The 23,672-nt window shown below is 36.9% G+C and overlaps 1 protein-coding gene across 1 annotated transcript in view; it reads left to right on the plus strand.

Moving 5' to 3' along the window:
* ADAMTS19 (ADAM metallopeptidase with thrombospondin type 1 motif 19) overlaps positions 1-23,672 on the plus strand; it is a 229,737-nt gene that overhangs the window by 36,185 nt on the left and 169,880 nt on the right. The window contains exons 3-6 of the mRNA XM_029941162.1: positions 7,662-7,827; positions 16,166-16,338; positions 17,989-18,072; positions 18,764-18,921. Of these exons, the coding sequence (XP_029797022.1) occupies positions 7,662-7,827; positions 16,166-16,338; positions 17,989-18,072; positions 18,764-18,921 (581 nt within the window). The remainder of the gene's footprint in view (positions 1-7,661; positions 7,828-16,165; positions 16,339-17,988; positions 18,073-18,763; positions 18,922-23,672) is intronic.

The raw sequence follows: 23,672 nt of genomic DNA on the forward strand, positions 1-23,672 counted from the left end.
GAGGCTGTCCTCTTCAGAGATGCCCCTCTGTCTCTCTGGATCCCACACTTACCCTTGGAAGAGGATTAATTCATCTTCTCCTGATGGTCACTTTCAGTTCCTACTTTGTCCTTGAGATATCTGGGGGGCTACTTCCAGGCTATATTTGAACCTTGTTTTTTTTTGGGTGTGTGTGAAATAGAACACAGACGTAAATAAGTGTATTAACTATCAGTGTAAGGCTTACTAACAGTGGTAGAGCGATTGTATGTATTACTTTGACCCAGTTGAGAAATAGCAAATTGTATCCCTTTCTGGAGGATATGTAAGTTGGTGATGGGTCTTGCTAGCCTGGATCACAGCTGCCCCCTGACCTCTGGCTACATAAAATCAATATTCATAAGAATTTATTGACTAGAGAGTCAAATGAATGAATAGATAAAAAAAATTCTGATATATTTAGAGGATACACTGTTGTTCACCAGTTAAGAGCCAGGCCTATACAGATTGCTTAATGGCATTAAGAAACAAAATAGCGATTAAGCTATTTTTAAATGGAAAAATAAAGTCGAATATAAAACTTCAACATGTGTATGCATGTGTGGAGGCAAATCCATGCATACACACAAGTGCACACCTGCAGATATATTTGTGTGTCACTACATATGTTGACAGACTAGAAAATATATCTATATCTCTATATATATACACTTGTGTAATTCTATATGATGGGATTTGGGATAACGATTTTCTTTTTTTAATTATATTTTTTAAGTGTTCTGCTATTTGCAAGTTCTGATTTTATAATCAGGAGACATTTTAACAACAAAAATAGAAAAGAGCTTTGTTAAATGAAGAAGGAAAGAAAAACTGAAACCTTGAAATATTTAACTCTTGTCCCTAAATCTGCCGTGGGGGTGCCGGGGATTCTTGGGCACGAAGCGCGGAAGGAGCCCACTCGGAAAGCCCGTGCCCTCGGCAGCTCATATGTCGCGTCATCTAAAACAGTCAGCTCAAGATAAAGTTCAGAGCCTCATGCAGTATGTTTCCCTTCTGCTTTGTAAGGGATGGGGCCCGGCCTCGCTGTTGATAATCGGATGTTGGACATCTCCCATTTGTGAGGTGCTTGATGTCCAATCCTCAGTGCAAAAACTTTTTAAAGATGAGAATTATTTGGAGTAACAATCATATGGTAGGGCCTGGGTTTCCTCAGATAGCTGCACAGAGGCCGTCTTTTGTTTGAATCCTGTCTTCACTGCTTACTGATTTGTGACCTTGGGACATAGTGAATCTTTTTGAAACCCACTTTTTTCATCAGTGAAACTGGTGAGGTTAGCATATGTGTCACAAGCTGGCTGTTTGATTAAATGAAATCAAGTATATACACTGTCTGGCTCCCAGGTATCTTACTTTCTTAGATTATTGTTTTCTTATACATATTTTAAAAGAAATTTGGAAAGGAAAGAGGAAGGACTCGATAATTTTTTCAGCCTGGGTAACTAGAAAAAAGTTGGAGTCGTGACCAGAGATACAAACTCAGAGAGAGGCCCCGGTTTCGGAGAAGAGTCAGACGGCTGACGTGAGATCCGGAGACGTGAGCCAGGAGAGGCGTGGACCTCAACTGGAAGCAGTGGGCCGAGAAGGGGATTTGGTATTGTCTCTGTAGAGGGTGTTCTAAAACCTTTGGGAGGAATAAATGAAGAGAGCAGTTGCTGACCAGAGACCTGCCTTCGAGTGCGGACCGTGACCTGTTTAAGGAAACAGAAACAGTTGCTAGAGAAGAGAACCACAGCCATGTAATATTCGTAGAGGAGAAGAGTGGTGAAGGGTCAGATGCCTCACAGAGAACAAAGGACAGGAAACTGTGGGTGGCCTCAGAGCCATTTCCAGAGTTCAGTGGGGGAAACTAGAATGCAGGTAGCAAGCAAATTTAGAAAATGTATTAAAACCAAAAAAACAAAGTTGGAAATTGGAAGCATTAGATTCCAGTCCTGACACCCACATGAACTTTCTGTGATTTTCAGCACATTATACAGCATCTGTCAGTGTTGGTTTTCCTGATTTTAAAACTCCAGTGATGGCTGGATCTAAGTTTCCTTCTTCCACCGGTAGTTTCATGATACTTTCTGAAGCCCTTTGGCAAGGAAAGAAAACAGAATAATGTTAACAGTGTGGCCACATGAAAGCTTTTCCTAAAGATAGAACTTGGGCTCCCAAGGATGGCAACATTTGGAATGCCAGAGGGGAGAAATCAAATAGTGACTTCTCCTCAGATGGAGTTACAGGTGGAGTCAATGGACTCGATGCTCTCGAGAGCAGTGAGTGGACAGGCTTCCTTTTAATCTCAAAAAGGAAGAAGACGGGATTTAAAAGCAACGTTCCTTGGGCTCCTGTTATGTACCATCCTTGTGTATTAAAGCCACAACGCTGAGCACTCTGCCCAAAGCCTTCCCCCAAAATAGTTCATGGTCTAATCAGAGACACAGGAACACCGTAACCAGAGTGGACTCGAGTGTACACTGCACTCCTGTAGTGTAGTGCAAAGGTACAGTGTACAAGTGCATCAGGGAGGCAGTGGTTACTTGGGAGAGAGGACAGGACTGGCTGGGTTCTGAAGAAATAGCCAAGAGGACTTTCTGGAAAGAAAACAGCATGTGCCCTGTACGAAGATGTGAGCATACAACTAAAACTTACTCTGAAAACTGTTAACACATAGTTTGTTCACAGAGTTAAACTGTGTTTGTGATGGTTATATGAAAAGTTTAAGTAGTAAAAATAAAGGTGGAGAGGTAGGCAAGAACTTATCCTGACCTTGTACCTTATATATCTTCTTTAAGGATTTACAGTTTCCCCCTGTGGGCGTAAAAGGGGAACATCAAAAAGAGTCAGGAAGAGAGGGTAGTATTTTAAGACAATAGGATAGATAGTGTGTCATAAGTGTATTTTCATAGACTTGCATGCGTGTGTTGAATACACAAATGCATGAAAACTCACTCCTATTCATAGTATTATTGAAAATGGCATTTTTTGAAGAAAGTTTCAAACTTATAGTATCACAGTTTACATCACGCCAAATGTTTACACTCTGGACTATATGATGCTTTATTTACTTACTAAGATATATACTATACCTTTGACATCCAAGAAAATACTAAAAGGAATAAAGCCAAATTCAGGTGATACAGAGTATCAGACGTTGGTCTGCAGTGTTTTTATAAGCATATCATGATGCCACATCTTTTCGGCAATTTCTGTAACTCCTGTTTAGAAATAAAACATGTGCTTTGTTCAGTATCTCACTAATTCATTGCTGTACCTATGGTCAGACAGTAATCATCCTCAGAACCTCAGGACTCAGACTTTCCTCTTAAGAAAGTTGTCATTTGATGTTTTCAATTATATGGGTTCCTCTTGTTTTTCGGCTACATTTCCCCGCATCGCTACACAAGCCAGACACCTACTTAAGTGTTAGGTAGACTCCACATCCTTGTCTTTGCTCCTAATATCTCCTCTCATAGGGAGCGACCTTGCCCTCATCTTGTCCAGATTCTACTGTCACTCAGGATTCTTCCAATATCCTGAAATTATGATTATTATGACATTCCTCATGTCCTTTAACACTTAGGCTATTGAGTTCTTCTTATGTTCTATGTTTTTAAAAATAGGACATTATCAAAGACAAAATGCAGTCTGAACTTCAGATAAATTTCATCCGGTCCATTGAAAGCTTACCTAGAAAACAAAGGTCCTGGAAAATAAATTTCCAGAAGGAAGCATGAAAAATGAAAAGAACATTTGAGGTAACTGTGGTAGCACTTCAGATCTGTGAGTGAATGGAAAGGGAGGGGGTGGGAATAAGGTAGCAATGCTAGCAAAGAATGTGAGTGGAGAAGGCCATGCTGCTTTATAATTTTAAGTCTTTCTCATTCTTTTTTTTTTAAAGACAGAGAGGGAGTGTGTGCACAAGTGTCCATATCTGGGAGGGGGAGAAGGAGAGGGAGAGAGAATCTTAAGCAGGGTCCATGCTCAGCCTGGAGCCTCATGCAGGGCTCGATCCCATGACTCTAGGATCATGACCTCAGCCCAGATCAAGAGTCTGATGAGTCAAGAGTCAACCAACTGAGCCACCCTGACACCCCTTTAAGTCATTTTAAAGTTATGCTTACGTTAGAGTTTGGGGATCTATTTAATAGACCGTAATTAAGTTGAATTTGAACACAGGAAACCTTTATATTGGTTAATTGAAGCAATTCACCAACAGTGTATTTGGCACATGAACCAAATCAAATTTCATGTGTGATTAGAATTTAGTGACAAAGTTAGTGCACCACATGAAGATCAATGTGATTGGATGTTTATTTAATAAAGCAGGGAGGGATCTGAATAGAGAAATAAAATGTCAGAACTAGTAAGAAAAGAAATGAGTGGTAACTGATATTAAGCGCTAGTAAATTTGTAAAATACTGAAATTCTTGCTAAATTGTGAAATGAAAGAATAACATTCGATGACAAAAGAGCAGATGCCACCGTATGAGAATATGCACATGACGACAGAACTAATGTAGGGAATACCTGTTACTCTTAATTTCATTTCCAAATTGTGTGTGACGTGTCTCACAATAGGAAAATCATTTTGAAAAATCTGAAAAGAGCCATCTGGAAGAAAAATGCTTATAAAGCTTGCATTTATTTAGATGGTATGCTGTGCGGTAATAACTCACATACTGTTTTCTTTCCTTCTAAAACCGAAAGGACAGTGCTTGCACTACGGTGAATACTGTATCGTTGTGGATTGTTGAACATGGGGGCCCTGGTGCATAGGGGTTAATAGAGATTTGTATTTTCCCATGGCTTGTAAAATCACAGTGCAGATATGCATTTCTGGTTGATTAGTGAGAAAGTGAGGTTTTGGTGGTGACACAGAAAACCTCAAGACTTTCTGCAATTCTGCTTTAATGTGAGTCCTTAGAGTACTGTCCTTGCTGTAGGATAGCATTCTGGTCTCAGATAGAAAATCTTTCCCTGTAGAAAGAACACTGAGCACTTGGTGCTAAATCTTCCCTGGACTGAACTGAGCCTGATCTGACACATGGTAGTCAGACAGTAAATATGTATTGAATGAGTGAGTCACTATTTATAATTATCCCAACACTTTCTTTTCCTTTTCAAAAGTAGCCTTCTCAGTTTTAAAAATTCCTAGAGATAAAGTTTAAACACAATAGGTAATTCTGTTAGGAAGAGGTTCCCAAATCCCACCTTAAAAAGTCTATTTCAGAAATTATTTAAATACGGTAATATGGGGATACAAAGATGAGTCAATTTTAATTCTTTGGATTCTTGAGGTCTTCAGTTTATAGTCAAATGTTTGGATGCTTTGATTTATTTTGGTTATTCTAATTAATGACATAAAAATTATGGGAAACATTTATTGAATGGTTACCTAGTCTCAGATCCTATGAAAGGAGCATTACGTGGACTTTTCAGAAGAGAATGTTCCAGATAACCCTACGGGGCTGATGTATAGATAAAGTCACTGTAACTTTCTCAAAGTTATTAGCTAGGAGTAGGTTCTGAATCCAAATAATCTTAAGTCCAAAATCTTTTTTTGGAGGTTATTAAATTTTATATGATAGTATTCAGTTAAATTTATTTGATTTTTTGCTTTAAATCTATCTAATGCTTATACCCTTTTAAAAGAATATGAGATTAGAAATGTATGATTTAGGGAAATTCAGCATGTTTACTTGAGATGTTCTAACTGGGCATCATCATACTTAGTCAGCTACACTGTTAGTTTTATTAGTGACCTTCAATACTGACTGAACCTCAGAGTCATACTGATATATGACAGAAGAGTAGCATATGTTTCTATTTTCACAGTGTGGATCCATATAGAACATGATACTATCCATCCTCAATCCATGTGTAGATGTACTACATCTTTAAAGATTATTATTCAAGTTTTAAATATTTGTTGTTGTCCTTTTTTTCTATCAAATTAGGTTCCAGGAAACATTTTTTTGAATTTCTTGTAATTACTTTAAAATTCAATTTCGTTTTACATGTGAGACAATTAAAACATGTGTGGGAACTAAAAGGACTCATTGGAAGTCATATTAACATTACATAACAAGTGACCCATGTATATGATATGTGCCTAAAATTTCACATCACAGTAAATCTTTTCCCCATTATCCTGCACCCCGAGTGTGTGTGTCTGTGTGTGTGTGTGTGTGTGTGTGTGTGTGTGTGTGTGTAGAACAGTGAGAAGGAGAGGGAGAAACAGAAAGAAAGAAAAAGACAGATAGAGGTAGTGGAACTATTATTCTAGCACTTGATAATTTTATTAATGTGATGAAAATTAAGTGCAAAAGTGACAGGTATTTTTAAACCATTCTTAAGTTGTCTTCTAACATCAATTCAGTATAGAACAAAATGAGATAGCATATTGGCAATCCACTGATCTGTTGGTAGAGAAAATACAATATACTTTAATAACTGAAACAAGAGAAAAAATCTCTTATGTGTTTTTAAGAAAAAGATACTTTTTAGTATAGATTTAATTTTTCTTAATATTAATTTTAGAAGAATTACTCTATCTGAAGAAGTAAGTGTATTATTACTGTGCTAGTTCTAGGAGGGTGAAATTAAAATGAACTATATGTAATTTTTATGTAATTAATGCAAAACAGAATTAAGAATTTTGATAGCAGATTGGATGTGAACAGTGCAGGTTCTGAGGGATTATTTCATCAAAAATATTTATTAAAGAGTTAACAGAATAGTCAAATATACATATTATATGCATTTTATACAAGTAATATATATTATAGCAGAGTAAAGTAATAAAAATGGAAAAGGTCAAGTCTTATGTTCTGTGTGAAATACTTTCCTAGTTATAATATAAATTTATGTTCTAAAAAAGGAAGGAAAGAAATGACTAGGCTTAGCTTCAATATAATAAAAGGATATCTACTTGTTATAAGTTCCTTTTATTAATAATAACCACATTTTACAGTTTTTAGCCCTCTGCCCACAATTGGCTAAGTTTAAAAACATAGCATTATATTAAATGAAACATGCTTATATAAGTGATGATTCATTTTTTTTCCTGTAATTTACTGTTCAAAGGTTTAAAAATGTTTAGTAGAAGGCTTTAAGAATATTTTATATAATACTTTCAATGCTGTGTCCCCTGCATTTGCTTTGACATGTTACGTGAATTACTTTATTAAGTAGTGATTGTTGAAAAACGCTGGACAATGTGGTGCATGCATTAAAAACTGTATTGCTCTTCTGTACATGCCTACATGTAAGTGACCCCATGGGTCTCCCAAAGTGAGCCTTTAACATTCCAGAATTTTTACTGTGCACCTGTTGCTGGCATCTAGCCTCCCACCGCACAGGCTAAGTCTAACTAAATGAAGTTTATGCCAGTGCAATGAAGTATGTAAAGCTGAAGTAATAAAATTGGAAGATAGTTACCTTATTAGTGGGGTTGCTTAACCGACTGAGCCACCCAGGCACCTTTCATTGGATTTAGTGGGGTTGCTGAAATAGCTTCACTAGAAGAATGTATGCACATATGTGAAAGAAAATAGAGTGTGTGTGGGTAGGAGAGCCTAGAAAGTCATTTATTCAAATAGTATTTCTTACATATCTTTTTATGTTATGTATTCCAGATGGGATTTATACAGCTCAATGAGGACTTCATATTTATTGAACCACTCAATGATACAATGGCCATAACGGGTCACCCACACCGGGTATATAGGCAGAAAAGGTCCATGGAAGAAAAAGTCACAGAGAAGTCAGCTCCTCACAGTCATTACTGTGGTATCATTTCAGGTAATGCCTTCTCCTACAAGGGTCTAACAAGTATGCGATGTGAGATGAATACATTACAGTTTTTTTCTTCCTTTCCTCCGTCTGTCTGTCTGTCTATCCCTCTGTTCATCTGTCAGTCTGCTAGTTTTATACTTTCTCAAAATGTGGAGTCTCTTCTGGTTAATAACAATTAGATATATCAATTTTAGCCTTCTCTTTTAGTTTTCTACAAGTACTGCATTTTAGTATCAAAAAATGGAAATTCACAAGGATTCAGAGATTAACATACAGCGTGCCCTGTGTCTCTCTTGGATTGTGACCTGTTCCTTGTAGTGTGCTGTTCACCTCATTGGCACAGAAATGACACCAAGAGAATTCCAGATCTCCTGAAATGGAATACTGTGAGCTCATAGCCTTATTTTAGTCTCCCTCTTTGAGAACATCATAGATATCTCTTTACTTGGACCAGATGCCGCCGCTGCTGCTGCTGCTGCTGCTGCTGCTTCTTCTTCTTCTTCTTCTTCTTCTTCTTCTTCTTCTTCTTCTTCTTCTTCTTCTTCTTCTTCTTCATCTTTTTTTCCCCCCATTTGGCCCAAGTAAAAATCATCTTGGAAGTTAAAATTAACACAGTAATGAGAAGAAGGATAAAGATTTATTTCTTTGAATTTTACTCTCAGTATCAAAATACCTTAAATCTGGACTTTTCAGAAGCTCATAAACATCTCCAGTCATCAGATTCTGGTCTCTGCTTGTTTGTCTGCCAGTTCTTCACAGAAATAAAATAGGGCTGACTATTTTGTCCACTTTCTTACTTCCTTTGGCAGAGGTCTGTGTGTGAGCAGGACGGTAAGGAAAATGAATGATTTCTTTTGTGTAAGGAAGACCTGAAAGTCATAGCCAACTTTCAGAAAATCACTAGAAGTGTCCCTGGGAGAAATTTTTAGATGTCTAATCCAGACATCTCAGTGACTCTTCACTGATATGAGAAATATTTCCAGTTAGAATCTGAGGAAATAGGAATTTATTGAAGAAGTTTTGGTGTAAAGGCATAAAAACTTGACGTGCAGATTTAAAATTAGGTGTTAGTGTGGTTAGTGCCAAGATACCAAACCAAAAATTGGTTATATTTGAGGTTAGCTTAGGTATATGACTTGTGACACTAACATTTGCAGAGGTGATAGGATGTTAATATCATTGCTCGTTTGGCGTGTTCAGATTCAGAAAGAATTATGTTATATTTCTGTTTAAGTATATTTATCTCAAATTAATGTGCGATTTCTGTTTTCCTCTGTGAAAGCTCAGGGTATCAGTCTGAATGGGAATCATCTCCAAAGGGGGTTAAGTAGAGCTACCTCTTGGCCGCACTGTTCACTGTTCATGGTCAAGTCAGTTTATGTGAAACATGCCCTTCTCTGTTCTAAGAAATACGGGCACAAAGAAGGTAAAACTGCTAAACAGAAGTCACAGCATTATGAACAAGTCAGAGAAAGGCTCTTGTGTTGACAAATGATAGCAACAACTTGGAGTTAGTCCGTTTAAGGAAGTTGTCTTGTATGAGTTATACTAAAACTCTGCGCTGCGCAACTTTCAAATCATGGTCAGCTCCAGCTGCTCTCATTACTCATGGACAGGATGACATAAAGCAGGCTTTGTGTGCTATGATGCATAGAGAAAAGATTTCTAGAAAATTCTTAATTTTAATAGTTTTATAAGGCGCAAATACACAGTTCATGTTTGACAAACATTGCTCATAAGGTTTCTAATTATAATTTTTTTCGTAGGCATGACTGTTATGTGTCCATTGACCTTTTTAGGCCAAGCCCTTGCATGCATGAGTATTAAACTATCAGTTACATGCTCTACTGAGTTTACCTACTTTTAGACTTTTTAAAGGTCCAGAATTGAAAAAAATGGCTTTAAAACTAGCAGTATGTGAAGTAAAATCTTCATTTACGGATATCAGTGTGTCTAATTGTAGCTCTTCCCTTATGACTTCAGGCTGATGTATTAACATATGAAGCACATGATTCAACTTTGGATAATTCAACTTTGCCTTTGTGCAATGGAATCAGAAAGTTTTGTGTATTCACATTGGTCTTTGCACGCTTCCCTTTCCTTCTGTTAATGTCTTAGATATAGTGTGTTTCTGTGTATTGACTTCATAAATATTTTTTCTGAACAGGAAACTTCATACTTTAGGATGACTTTGTTGTGTTCTTCTATGAAAACATAATATAGAGAAGGCACGTGAGATTGAGAGCCAGAGACCCCCCTGCTGGGTTCAAGGCATAGCTTCACTTTCACTCCTGCTAGGTACTCTTTTTCAATTCCCTTAAGCTTTTTTTTTTTCCTTTAATTTTAGTATAGTTGACTTACAATGTTCTGTTAGTTCCAAGTGTACCACATCATGATTTGACACTCTGTGCGTTAGTCAGTGTTCACCACGATCAGTGGAGTTGTCATCTGTCACTAGGCAGAACGAGGACAGTATTACTGACTGTACTCCCGATGCTGTACTTTTCATCCCTGGGACTCATGTATTTTCTAAACAAGCAGTGTGTACCTCCTAATCCCCCTCTCCCATTAAACCCATCGCCCCACCCCCCTTTCCTCTGGCAACCACCAGCTTATTCTCTGCATGTATCAGTCTGTTTATGGTATGGGATTTTTTTGTTTGTTTTTTGGTTCTGTTTTCTTTAGATTCCACATATATGTGAAATCATATAGTATTTGCATTGCTCTGTCTGACTTGACTTAGTTTAATACCCTCTACGTCCATCTATGTTGTTATGAGTGGCAAGATTTCATTCTTCTTTATAGCTGAGTGAGAGTCAGTTAAATATGTATCCCATCTTCTTCATCCATTCGTTTTATGGTGGACACAATATGTTGCTTCTGTATTGTAAATATTGTAAATAATGCTACATAAACACAGGGGTAGATATGTCTCTTCAAATTATCATTTTCTTTGAGTAAATATCTAGCAGCAGAATTACTGGATGATATATTTCTCCTTTTAATTTTTTGTGGAACTCCTTGGTGTTTTCCACTTATACACTGTAGCTTCTTAATTTGCAACGTGAGCATGTAACCAGTCATATCACAGGGATAAAGAGCTAAATGTCATAGCTCTTATTCTCAAGAGGCAACCAGTGTGTGATTTCAGACAGACTGGTAAGTGAGTAATTATACTGAGGTATGATGAGAACTCTGACTACTTGGTACAAGAAACTAGGCTTCTAGTATCAGGGGGGCTGATCTCCAAAGATCAGGATGACAGTTAAATATGTATCCCATCTTCTTCATCCATTCATTTTATGGTGGACACAGTATGTTGCTTCCGTATTGTAAATATTGTAAATAATGCTACATAAACAAAGGGGTAGATATGTCTCTTCAAATCTATCTCTGGGGAAAAAAGGGCACAGAAGGTGTGTGTTATGGTAATGGACTTTGGAGTCTCTGCCTGCGTTCACAAACTTGTTACCACTTCCTAGTTACATGACTTTGGAAAACTTTCTCTCCCCAAAACTTCATGTACAGTATACAAAATGGGGATAGTGATACCCAAACCTCAGGGCTGTTGTCAGAATTCAATGAGATTTTGTATGAAAATGAAAAACTTGTGTGAAGGTTTTAGTACATGTGGTTAGAGAAAAACAATTTCAGGCAAAAGGAACAGTGCGTGCAAGAGTCTAAAGGCAGGGGAAGGCAACAGCTGAGGGAGCCGGAGCCACATTTTTGCAGTGTGGATGAGAGACACAGCCCTTTAAACGGTAGTCATGGACCCGGATGATGAAGGGACTTCCTGTGTGTACCATGGGAAGGACTTTACCTGGGAGCAGTATGCGGTCTTCCAAGGTTTTAAGCAGGCAAGTGACATTATTAATATATATCACATTACATTTTATTATAAACCTATGAATATATCTAGGACTCTCTGTTACAAGGAGATTTATAGAATTGAAGAAGACTGATCTGTTTGAGAAGGACTTAAAGATCGTCTCTATTCTTAGAGGTAACTTAACCAGAAAACTACTGAAATAGTTTCCATAGTCATCCGTAACTGTTAGGATATTATTGTCAGTATGTGTATAGGGTATTATAGAAAGCACACATTGAGCATTGCTGACTATACATTTTTCAAATTTCTTCACTAACTGTAAGTGTGTGGTATCAACTATGTTGTTCTTACACATGCATATGGGTAGAAAACGGGTTTCAAGATTTGAAAGATGAAAAACAATCTTAGCATAGTTGATATAGACAATGAAGCCATCAAAGAACGCAACCTGATAAAAAGATTACTTCACTATTCATGGTTCATACACAGTGGTTGACTTGTATGATGGAGTCTCCCATGAAGTTGAGATTCTTAAGAAATGTTCTAGAATGTTCCATGCAGTTTATTTCAATAAACAATGCAAATAAGGATGTAGCACACTGACAAATGGGGGCTAACACAGCTGTCATAACTGGGGCAATAAAGAGAACAAACATTTTGTCTCTTTTACTTTGTTATTTACCATTCTTGCTACAGTTTAAAAGCTCTTCATTTTATAATTCTCCCCTGGGTTTCTTCTGTTCTTATTTTTCTTCCATCTCCATCTCCTCTGTGGGTATTTCTTCTTCTATATGTACACCTTCTAAATGTAAGCATTTCCTAGGATACCCTCCTTTTCTTTCCACTTCGTGCTCTACATGCTTTCGTAGGGTGATATAATCCAAATCTGTGGGTTCAGCCTCACTTACATGTTGATTAGTTCTAATCTCCATTTTAACCTCTCTCCTTTCATGTGCTTAGTAACTTGTATTCCTGTGTCTCGGTCACTTTCGATTTAATAAATCTAAAGCTGAACCCATCACTTTCCTTCCCAAAGTCCCCTGTTGATATCCTCCACCATCTACTACCTGGTCACTCAAAGATAAAAACTGAATACCTCCCCCACTCCACCTCTGCACCAGCCAAAACAAACAACAGCAACAAGAGAGAGTGATTCTGGAGCGCCTGGAAGGCTCACTTGGTTAAGTGTCAAGACTTCGGCTCAGGTCATGATCTCCTGGTTCATGATGAGTCATCGGGCTCTGTGCTAACAGCTCAGAGCATGGAGCCTGCTTTGAATTCTGTCTCCCTTTCTCTCTGCCCCTCCCCTGCTCGCACTTTGTCTCTTTCTCCCTCTCTCTCTCAAAAATAAAAACATTAAAAAAAAAGATAGAGTAATTCTAACCACTTCCCCTTTCTTCCCCTAAGTCAGATTAATTTTGCTTGTGATGATGACTACTTTCTAGTATTTTTCCTATCTTTTCATCCTTTCTATTCATTCCTACCACTGCATAGATCATGGACATATCCATATAGGAGAGCTGTGTCTGTATTTTCCCTCCAAAGTTTATTTGGTATTGACCCTGCCAAAATGAATCTTTTCATCTACTTGTAGGAATGCCTGCAACTAAATATTACAAGTATGTGTAACAACATACTAATATATAACTAAGTACATTTGAGATTATGATTAGAAAAAATGCAGAATTCATCACTAGTTGTCAGAGATCTCATGATACAGATAAAACCAATTTCTTATGTTGCCTTTCATCAAGGTCTTTGGTTTCAACTACTGGTATTAAGTATAGATCCATAAAATGTACTTTTAATTCTTGTGATCCTGGTAAAGATGGCTAGAGTTGTTTTTGACCTTTTTCATTGTCATGATTCACATATAATGCTTCTTTGCATTAAATAATATGTCTTTGCTTTTGTTTTTATAACACTTTCATTAACTTTGTTAGTTGACTCTGCTAGGGTAGAACTTTGTTTATTAAGTAGAATTTAGTCTGGGTCACTACAAAAAAGAAAAAGAAAAAAGGAAAACTGTAAATTATGAAGATATCTCAAAACAGTGAAGTTTCCAGCAATGGTCGTGGGATCCATTTCATGTTAGATCTCAGAAATAACTCAGTTGGGCCCAGGAGGCAGTAATAGAAGGAAATAAGTAGTTCAAAAATTCAGGATATAAGTTAATTCTGGCACCATGGGAAGATGTTAGAGGGTAAGAAAGTTTTGCAAAGTGGAATAGGCTAGACTTGAATTGAATTGACAGGGCGCTGCCAAAGTACTTGGAACAAGACTCAAGGAAAGAAATTTATCAGAAACCACCACGATGGACTAGAACTATGAGAGTATTTATTTGAACATTCAAAAAAAAGTTAGAGACACCCAGGGAAACATGACTAATTGAACACATGTTTATCTCCATGAAATTCTACTAAACACACATGTTTACTTCTAGGGATTCCATTAACATTATAGTAAAGAAATATAAAAGATGTTGGTCCACAAGTACAAGTTTGGGAAAGGAGGTGGTAGCAGTTTAGTGACATCAGTAGAATTTTGATATATGGCCAGGTAATCAGTGATTAAAGAATGGATTGTAGAGATGGTTGCCCAACTGTAAAAATTTAGTACACCTGATTATGCACTTCAATGGCTACATGTTTTGTCATGTATATTATATCTCAGTAAAGTTGTTAAAATAATAACTTCATTATTGAGGTACTGCATGCATACAGCAAGTTGTGCCAATGATGTGCTCCAACTGCTAAATTTTCCCAAAATGGACATAACCAAGTAGTTCTCACTCAGATCAGAATATAGAAATGTCAGTACCACAGATGTCCGCCTAGGCCCTTTCCTAGGCACTAATATCCTTTATCCCAAGGTATTTACTGTCCTGACTTCTACCTTAATGTCTTCCCAATTTTTATGTTTCTATAAATGGAACTATACACATCCCTTCTATAATTTGCTTCTTTGCTCAACATCATATTTGTGAGATTCATCCATGTTCTTGCACATTGCAGTTGTTGGTTCATTTTCCTTGTTTGAGAACATTCTATTGTATAGTTAGGCCACAGTTTCTTTATCTGTTATACTATTGAAGGTTATTCAAATTATTAACAATAGTATTACTGTGAATAATCTGTACATGTGATTTGCATGCATTTCTGACAAGTGTACATTTCACATCATTGACCATTGGGCATGCGATGTTCAACTTTAGTGGCTCCTGCTTGCCGCCCATTTTTCAGTATTTTTCCTAATTTAAACTCCCAGCTTATATGTGTAGGGGACTTCCAGTGGTCTCCACATTCTTGACAACACTTAAGGTAATCATCTCTTTATTTTAGCCATTCTAGAGAATTTAGTTACTTTAATTAATTGTGGTTTAAATTTGCATTTCCTTGAAGACTAATGAGACTGAGCACCTTCTCATATGCTAATTAGCCATTTGGATGTCTTTTTTTGTGTGTAAAGAATGGCTGGTCAAGTCTTTTGCCAATTTTTCATTTGGGTTATCTGTTACTAATTTAGAGTAGCTTTTAATTTGTTTATTATGGAAACGTATTGTAAATATCTTTTCCCACTTGGTGGCATGCTTTTCATTCTGATAGTGGCATGTTTTAATGAAGATTTTACATTTTTATGTAGTTATGTAGTTACATTTTTATGTATTTATTTGTGGCTACTCCTTTTATTTGGCCTTGTTGGAAGAAATCTTTATTTCCCTAAGTTCATAACTTCTGCTCTATGATCCTGACCGAAGGCAGAACTGAGTCTTTTGTAACCCATGCATCATGTTGTCGTATTTAAGAGCTACTGCCTGAAATGAGGATGTGGAGGCAGTGACTGCCTTCAGGCACTCTTTATTTTGTCACTGGTTTCAAAAGGAAATTGTGATTTTTTTCTTACTGGGTTATTTTATTTATATAAACTCTGTGCCAGGAATTTTACTAATGCAACCTTATTGTAAGACAGCAACAACACTAGAAGGTAGATGTTGCTCTTATTCAGATGAGGAAATCAAGGCTAACTAGGTGATGTTAGTTTCCCAAGTAGCAGAGCTAATAAATGGTAGAAGTCTTATCTAGTCTATTTGATTCCAGAGTCATCGTCCGAAGCCAGATGTCCTTTTAGCTTCCGTGTATTCAGGGAACTTATTTGGTCTTGCTCACCGTTGTATCATTAACATATTCAATATTAAATAAACCGTTTTTTAATTTTTTTTTTTTTTTTTTTGAGAGCAGGAGGTAGAGAGTGAATGAGACAGGGCAGAGAGAGGGAGACAGAGAATCCCAAGCAGGCTCTGTGCTGTCAGCAAAGGCCCGATGTGGGGCTCAATCTCACAAACTGTGAGATCATGATCTGAGCTGAAGTCATGAGTTGAACACTTAATCAACTGAGCCATCCAGTAAACAGTAAATACCCCTCAAGTAAACATTTAAAAAAATTATTGAAGAAGCAAATTTCTTATTCACTTTGCCAGTATGGAGTCACATTGGAAAATCCATTTCTGTATTGCAGATAAAGGAAGACCTAGATCTAAAAAAATAACAGAAAGTGGAAGAGGGAAACGGTATTCATACAAATTACCTCAAGAATACAACATAGAGACTATAGTGGTTGCAGACCCAGCAATGGTTTCCTATCATGGAGCAGATGCAGCCAGGAGATTCATTCTAACCATCTTAAATATGGTAGGCAAACTTTAAAGTGCGCTTGGAATTTTTTCAAGAAAACTCTAAGGAAGAAATGTGTGAGTATAATGACATTCTTTAAAAATTAATTTATTACTATTCCTTTCTTTTACTGACATCAGTAAAAAAGAAATGCTTTGGGTATACCAAATATCTCAAAAGAGATATCAAAAATAGTAATTCCCATCTGCTAATAAAGGAAATCATCCCTATTGTTGACTTCAATGTGGCAAAGTCTTTCCCTATTATTCTTTTCTCTCTTTTTTTATGACCTTCTTTTCCTTCTCTTTTATAAAAGGCCGTTTGCTGAAATTAGAGATGTTACTTTTTTTTGTATGCATGGCCTCACCCAAAGTATTAGACATTATGCAGTGGAACAAAAGTGGAGGTTGGTAATCCACTGATAGGTACGTAAAATTTGATGTCAGATATAATACTCGTTTATGAGTAAGACCTAATAGCCAACAGCTAAGTTTTTTAAGCAGTTGGATCACATGTAGCTAACTTACGTTAACAGTTTCCGGACTGCAGAAATCTAGTTCATACCTAGCATCATACCGATGTTTACCACCAAATGAATCCTATGGCTTAATTATATACCCTGTTGGTTAAACTTCATGCAAGGCAGGATTAGAAGGTCGGAATGAAGAGCTATTCTTAGGGGAGAGTGAACATAAATAAACGCCAAAGGCAAATGCCCATTTATGATTCCAGTTACCATATAAGGCAGGGTAACAACCACTGATTCAGAGATAAATGTATTATGTTTTGCAAAATTCCACTTTTACTATTTTTGTTCATTTTTACTATCTGGCTTACTTGAGCAGGGAACAGATTCCCCCACACTTCAGTTCTTTCTGCCCATGTTCAGCTACCTCTGGAACACTCCACCAGCAGTCTGTTACAGGGTAGACTAAGATAGCTTACCGGCTTCAGTTTCTTCTAAGTAGTTCTGCCTCTGAAAGTGTAGGTTTGACGTGTCAGCTTTCTATTTTCTATTACAAATTAAATAAATTTTAAATTCTACCAAAGATGAAGGTACCACATAAAAATTCACCTTGCTTTCCAAGCACTGCCACACATACCATATTTTGGGAGAAATCGTTATAATGTGAATCTGAAACCTTTAATCAACAGTGGCCTGTGAGCTGTTCTTCCTGGGTAGCATTGAAGAGAAGAGCTTTGAAAACCCTCTTCCTATTTGGCAGCCAGCTTAGGAAGAGGAAAGACTACTCCGAGGAATGAATCGGGAGGTGGCATAAAGCACGCTCAGTGTTCAGGACTGTTTCTCAGCAAACAGGAGGACACTGGCATTTTGTGGTCTTAAAATGCTTGTCTTCAGTTTTGTAAAAAGCCCAACCTTGCCTCTCTATCCCATTGAAATACCTAAACAATCAAGGCTTCAGTGTTTCTCACAAGGCTAGGTCTAAATTCTTGGTATTTAAAATAAATTAGCTACATTATTCTTGCTTATTAAGCTAATTTTAAAATTAAGTGGTTTTAAATATATATATATATCATATATATATATTTTATATATATATGTAAGATTTCTCAACTAAATTGAGACTTCTCCCATATCTGAGCTTTAAGAAAAATAAATATGATTTCAAGCTTTATTTTAGGATTTTTATTTTTATTTGTTTTTAGGTTTTTAACCTTTTCCAACACAAGAGTCTTGGTGTGCAGGTCAATCTTCGTGTGATAAAGCTTATTCTGCTCCATGAAACTCCAGTAAGAAAGTCTTGAGTTTTTTTGTTCAATTAACTGGGTGAGAAGTTGTGTTCAGATACTTTTAAGTAAAGTGAACCTTAGGAGTGTGCTTTTTATTGACTTAAAAATCCAGAAATATCTACTAAGTCACTTAAACTATACATAAAACTGGCCGTTAGTTTTGGTTAATACCTCAGTTTTATTCTAAAAATGTAATGTTCTGAGTTTCCAAGGATCCTGACAACAAACCTTAACTTTCCAAGATGTAATTTTTTAAAGTGATTTTTAGTGACAGTTTTATTTTCTTATTTAAATATGTGCTTTTGAGACATCTTCTTATCTGTAATTCATTTTAAACAGACTACTCTGTGGCATCATTTTAGTATGCTGCTTAACTAGAACTTTGAAAAACTTTCGTTCTTAGATTGTAGAAATAAAAGTAAGTTATTTAAGTCTGAAAGTTCCACATTCTTACTGCCCCTCTCTCCTTTTTTCCGAATAGCATTGAACAGATTTTGTACTTATTGCACCCTCACAAAGTTTCACGATTTGCAGCTGAGGCTAAATTAATTCTGAATGTCTTCCAGGGTCTAATTAATGTTGTTATGGTCAGCAGGCCCCTTTAGTAATTAACTCATGAAGTCTCCTCAGTTTTCAGTTTGTTGCGTGTCTGAGAATACTTGGCCTTGAAGTGAAATCTCTTCTTTTGTAGGCAGATCTGTATGTTGGGCACCACGGCGAGAGAATGCTGGAGAGCTTCTGCAGGTGGCAGCATGAAGAATTTGGCAAAAAGAATGATATACACTTAGAGATGTCCACAAGCTGGGGGGAGGACGTGACTTCAGTGGACGCAGCTCTACTTATAACAAGGTGAATTTTCCAAAGCCAACTAAATGACATTCCTCATGCGATGGCTGTGCTGTTAATCGGATTAATCCCTTCAGAGAATGCTTTTATTCCAGATTTTGTGTTCCAAAAACTTCTGGCATAATGATTTTAGTCATCTCCCTCAGTTCATAACTGATTTCTGAATAGACACATTTTGGATGGCATATTGACAAAGCTTTTGTCTAGTTAATTTAAAAACTAGTTTACCCTCAGGGTGCCTGGGTGACTCAGTTGGTTAAGTGTCCAACTTCGGCTCGGGTCATGATCTCCAGTTCATTAGTTCAAGTCCCACACCAGGCTCCATGCTGACAGCTCAGAGCCTGGAGCCTGATCAGATTCTGTGTCTCGCACTCTCTCTCTGTCCTTCCCCAACTCATGCTGTGTGTGTGTCTCTCTCAAAAATGAATAAACATTTAAAAATTTAAGAAAATAAATAACATAAAAAATACTTTACTCTCAATTTTCGATATGAAGACATAGCCATTGAAGATGGTAAGTAAGCAGTATGGCGAATTTTGTTGGAACTTCACAAAAAGCCTACACTGTGTTTTTCAGTCATCACCATAGGGATAAAGCACCCATTACGTTAAATTCAGTAATTGACAACCTTTCTGGTAGCACATGAGAAAAAAGTTTTAATTAAATCTCTAGGTAAGTAATTAATTTTTGGCTCTACTATGAACGTTCTAACAAACATTTGTAAGGCAGCATTAAGGGCAAATATAAAGAGATGAAATAATGAGCAGCAACATGCTCTTTCTGGGCCCTCTGTGTTAGTAATTATTCATAAATTTCTTTTTTCGAACTATTAAAAACAAATAGTAATTCACTATTCACTAGCAGTTTAATTTCAGCATTAATAGTATTGACATTTCACATCATAAAATACACACTCACATCTAAACGTGATTTTCTCCAGTGGGTCTCTTGAATTCACGATAGCATCTTACTGCTGAGTTATACAAAAACTTTCTAGTTCTACATAATTCACGAAGGTGAAAAAAATCTATTGTAAGAACCGTTAGACTCCCACCTCCAACTGTGGAGGTGTACCTGCTATTGGACTTTTGTAACAGCCATAAAACTGAACAATATTCATGGGACAGATGTGTTCAGGCACTGGAGCATGAGCAGTACAAGACTACAGTCTTTGAAAGAAGGAAAATTTATTCAGTGATCCCCACAGTCAACCCAGCCTTTTGCCTAGGAACAGTTTTTCAGTGGGTATAGCAAACTGGAATCTACCTAGGGCACAGTGGTCCTGCTGAGGGTACCGTGGACGAGGGGCCGATGCGAGGCATGGTGCTAGGAAGCCTGTGTGCAGATCATCTCTGAGAACTTGGCAGAACTGGTCTGAATATACATAGATAGAGACTTTCCAAAAGCATCTGAGTGCTACAGCTTTGGAGTTGGGATTGTTGAAGGATACTAGGAATTGAGTTGCTTCAGGCCACAAGAGTGGAGTGACCTTATTAGTAATACCTGTCATTACTCCTGGTATTTAGCTAAGAAAACAGAAAAGCTGAGCCTTCCTAGTAGAGACTTTGATCCAGAGAAATGTCTACTCTTGACCTGCCCTAACAAACAAAGCCTGAAACCAAGCACCTATAAGATATTTATGGGAGATAGACTATGGAGGTTTATAAAAGCTTGGGAATTTTATTGAGCTTTCGATATAGATCCTTTTTATCAAAGAATAAACTCAAACCTCCCAAATTCACAGTGACCACCAGTATTTGAATTGCCTCCTAAAACAAGAGTTAGCTCTTTTCAGAGGAAAATAAAAGAATCCTGAATGTCTATAACATCTCTACATTGTCTCAAACATAATAAATACTAGTCAAGCAAAGAAACATGAAAATGGGACCCATGGTCAAGGAAAAATCATCCGTAGAAACTGACCCTGACGTAGTTCAGATGTTGGATTTACTAATTAACATAGTTGTAATTGGAATCTCAGAAGAAGAGAATGAGAATGGGTATGAAAAATTATTTGAACCTACAGTGACAAAATTGTTTCCCAAATTGATGAAAAACAAAACAAAACCCATAGATACCTAAATATATCATAAGAGAATGAGTAAAAACCAAAGATACAAAAAATATGTTTTGAATTGTGCAGAGGAAAGAGATGCATTACACAGGGTAAACAATGTTAAGGTCGATGTTCGACTTCCTGTCAGAAAAAATAAAAAACACAGTAAAAAAATGTATGGGGCTGGGGGAACCTTATCAGCAAAAACTCTTAATGAATTCTTAAAAGTGCTTTCTTAATCAATGAAAGGGCATCTATACACATACACAAAAAAATCTACATCTAACATCACACTTAATGTTGAAAACCAAATATTTTCCATTAGAACTGGAGGCAAAGCAAGGATATCAGTGCTTACCACTTCTATTGAATTTTGTACTCGGGATCATAGCCAGTATAGTAAGATGAGAAAAAGAAAAAGAAGGTTTTTTAAAATGTTTATTTGATAGAGAAAGATAAAGAGATATTGCGGGTGCAGGAGGAACAGACAGAGGGGGAGACACAGAATCTGAAGAGGCCCCGGGCTCTGTGCTGTCAGCCCAACCCAGGGCTCAAACTCATGAACCGTGAAATCCCGACCTAAGCCAAAGTTGGACGCTTAACCAACTGAGCTACCCAGATGCTTCAAGAAACTGAAATATTGGAAAGAAAAAATAAAAAATACTTTTCTCTACAGATAATATACCTCAGTACAAAGAAAATTTTAAGAAATACTGCAGAGAAATTGCCTGAAGTATAACTGGATTTTTTAAGCACATAGATATTAAGTCAATTTATAAAAATTTTACTTAGTGGCACTGAAGTAGCTCAGTCAGTTGAGCATCTGACTCTTGATTTTGCCTCCGGTCATGATCTCATAGTTCATGGGATTGAGCCCTGCAGTGGGCTCTGCACTGATAGCTGGGAGCCTCCTTGGGATTCTCTCTCCCTTCTCTGCCTCTCTCCAACTCTCACACATGTGTGTGCGCTCTCTGTCTCTGTCTCTCTCAAAAGAAACTTTAAAAATTTTTTTATTTTTATATAATGAAAATGTACAGTTTGAATAATGTTATAGTAACTTCCAAAACCATAAAAAATATAAAAATAATGTAACAAAATATGTGTAAAACTTCTAAAATGATATCTACAAAGCACTAAAGGAGTTGAGAGAAATTAAAGTTCTAAATAAAGGTTTTTATTTTTTGAAAGACTAAATATTATCAAGATGTCCTTCTTCCCCACATTGACTGAGAGTCTCTATATACCAGTCAAAGATGGTGCCAGCTTTTTTGTAGAAATTGGCAAGTTAATTCCAACATGTCTTTGGAAGAGGAAAGGACAAAGAAGAGTCAAAACAATTTTGTAAAAGGAGGACAAACTGGGTGGACTTACATTATCTGATTTTAAAACTTTATTATAAAGATTTGGTAATCAAAACAGTGGGGTTTTGGCAGAAACTTAGTGGGGTAGATGAATGAAACAAAATAAAGAATCTCAAGATACACCCATACTTATATGGTCCACTGACTCTGAAAAAACGCACCAGTATTACTGAGTGATGGGAAGATGGGGCCTGTTAAGGAAGTGGCTCTAAGCATCTGGATACCCCTGTGCAAACGATGAACCTCAGTCATGCTTTACACTTTGTGTGATGTTAATTCATCACGGAGCATAGAAAGCTACATGAAAGCTACAGCTATCAAACTCTTAGTAAAAAATAAAAATTAAAAAAAAAAACCCAAAGAAGATCTACATGACTCTAGGGAGGGTAATGACTTCTTGGATAGAATACAAGAAAAGCACGAATCAGAAGTTCTTAAAAATAATCATTTGGACTTCTTCAAAATTTAAATCATCTCATGTTCAAAATACATTGATATGAAAGTGGAAAGGCAGTCCCCAGATGGGAGAAAATAGTGGCAATGTAACTGTCTTCCAAAATATTTGGGTTTGAAATACATATGTGTGTGTGCATATATAATGTATAAATATACCAAACTTCAAAACTCTGTAAGAAGGGTGATCATATAGAAATGATCTGTATTTGCCCAAATACTAGCTGGTGATCTGCAGTTGTCTAAATGACCTCTCTGAGTTTCATCATTATCAACAAAATGAGGGTAGTAGTACAGGGTGAAGAATATAAGACATCTTGCATAACATCTAGCCTACAGCGAACCTTCAATAATTTTACTCCAAACAAATAATTGTTTTAAGATCCTGTGTAAGCTTGGACTCGTGTGGCAGACCTACCATCAAAAATACCATTTATTATATTACTATATTGTACATGTTTTTATGTTTATAGTTTTGTCAGCCCATAGTTAAAAGTCACTTTCCTTATTTAGATTATAACTTCATAACATTGAATGTCACCTACACTAAAAAAATTAGAATTGTAATTTCATTCCACGTTAGGGGCGCCTGGGTGGCTTAGTTGGTTAAGCGTCTGACTTCAGCTCAGGTCATGATCTCATGGTTTGTGAGTTCGAGCCCTGCACTGGGTTCTATGCTGACAGCGCAGAGCCTGGAGCCCGCTTCGGATTCTGTGTGTGTCTCTCTCTTTCTGCCTCTTCCTTCCCCACTCGTGCTCTGTCACTCTCTGAAAAATAAATAAACATTCAAAGAAATAATAATAATTTCATCCCACATTAGCTTAGACACATTGCCGAATCCTCTGGTACTGCAGGAGGTACGCTGTACTCTTTTACTTTGTCTT

The sequence above is a fragment of the Suricata suricatta genome, chromosome 6 (assembly GCF_006229205.1).
Source record: "Suricata suricatta isolate VVHF042 chromosome 6, meerkat_22Aug2017_6uvM2_HiC, whole genome shotgun sequence".
NCBI classification, from domain to species: Eukaryota; Metazoa; Chordata; class Mammalia; order Carnivora; family Herpestidae; genus Suricata; species Suricata suricatta.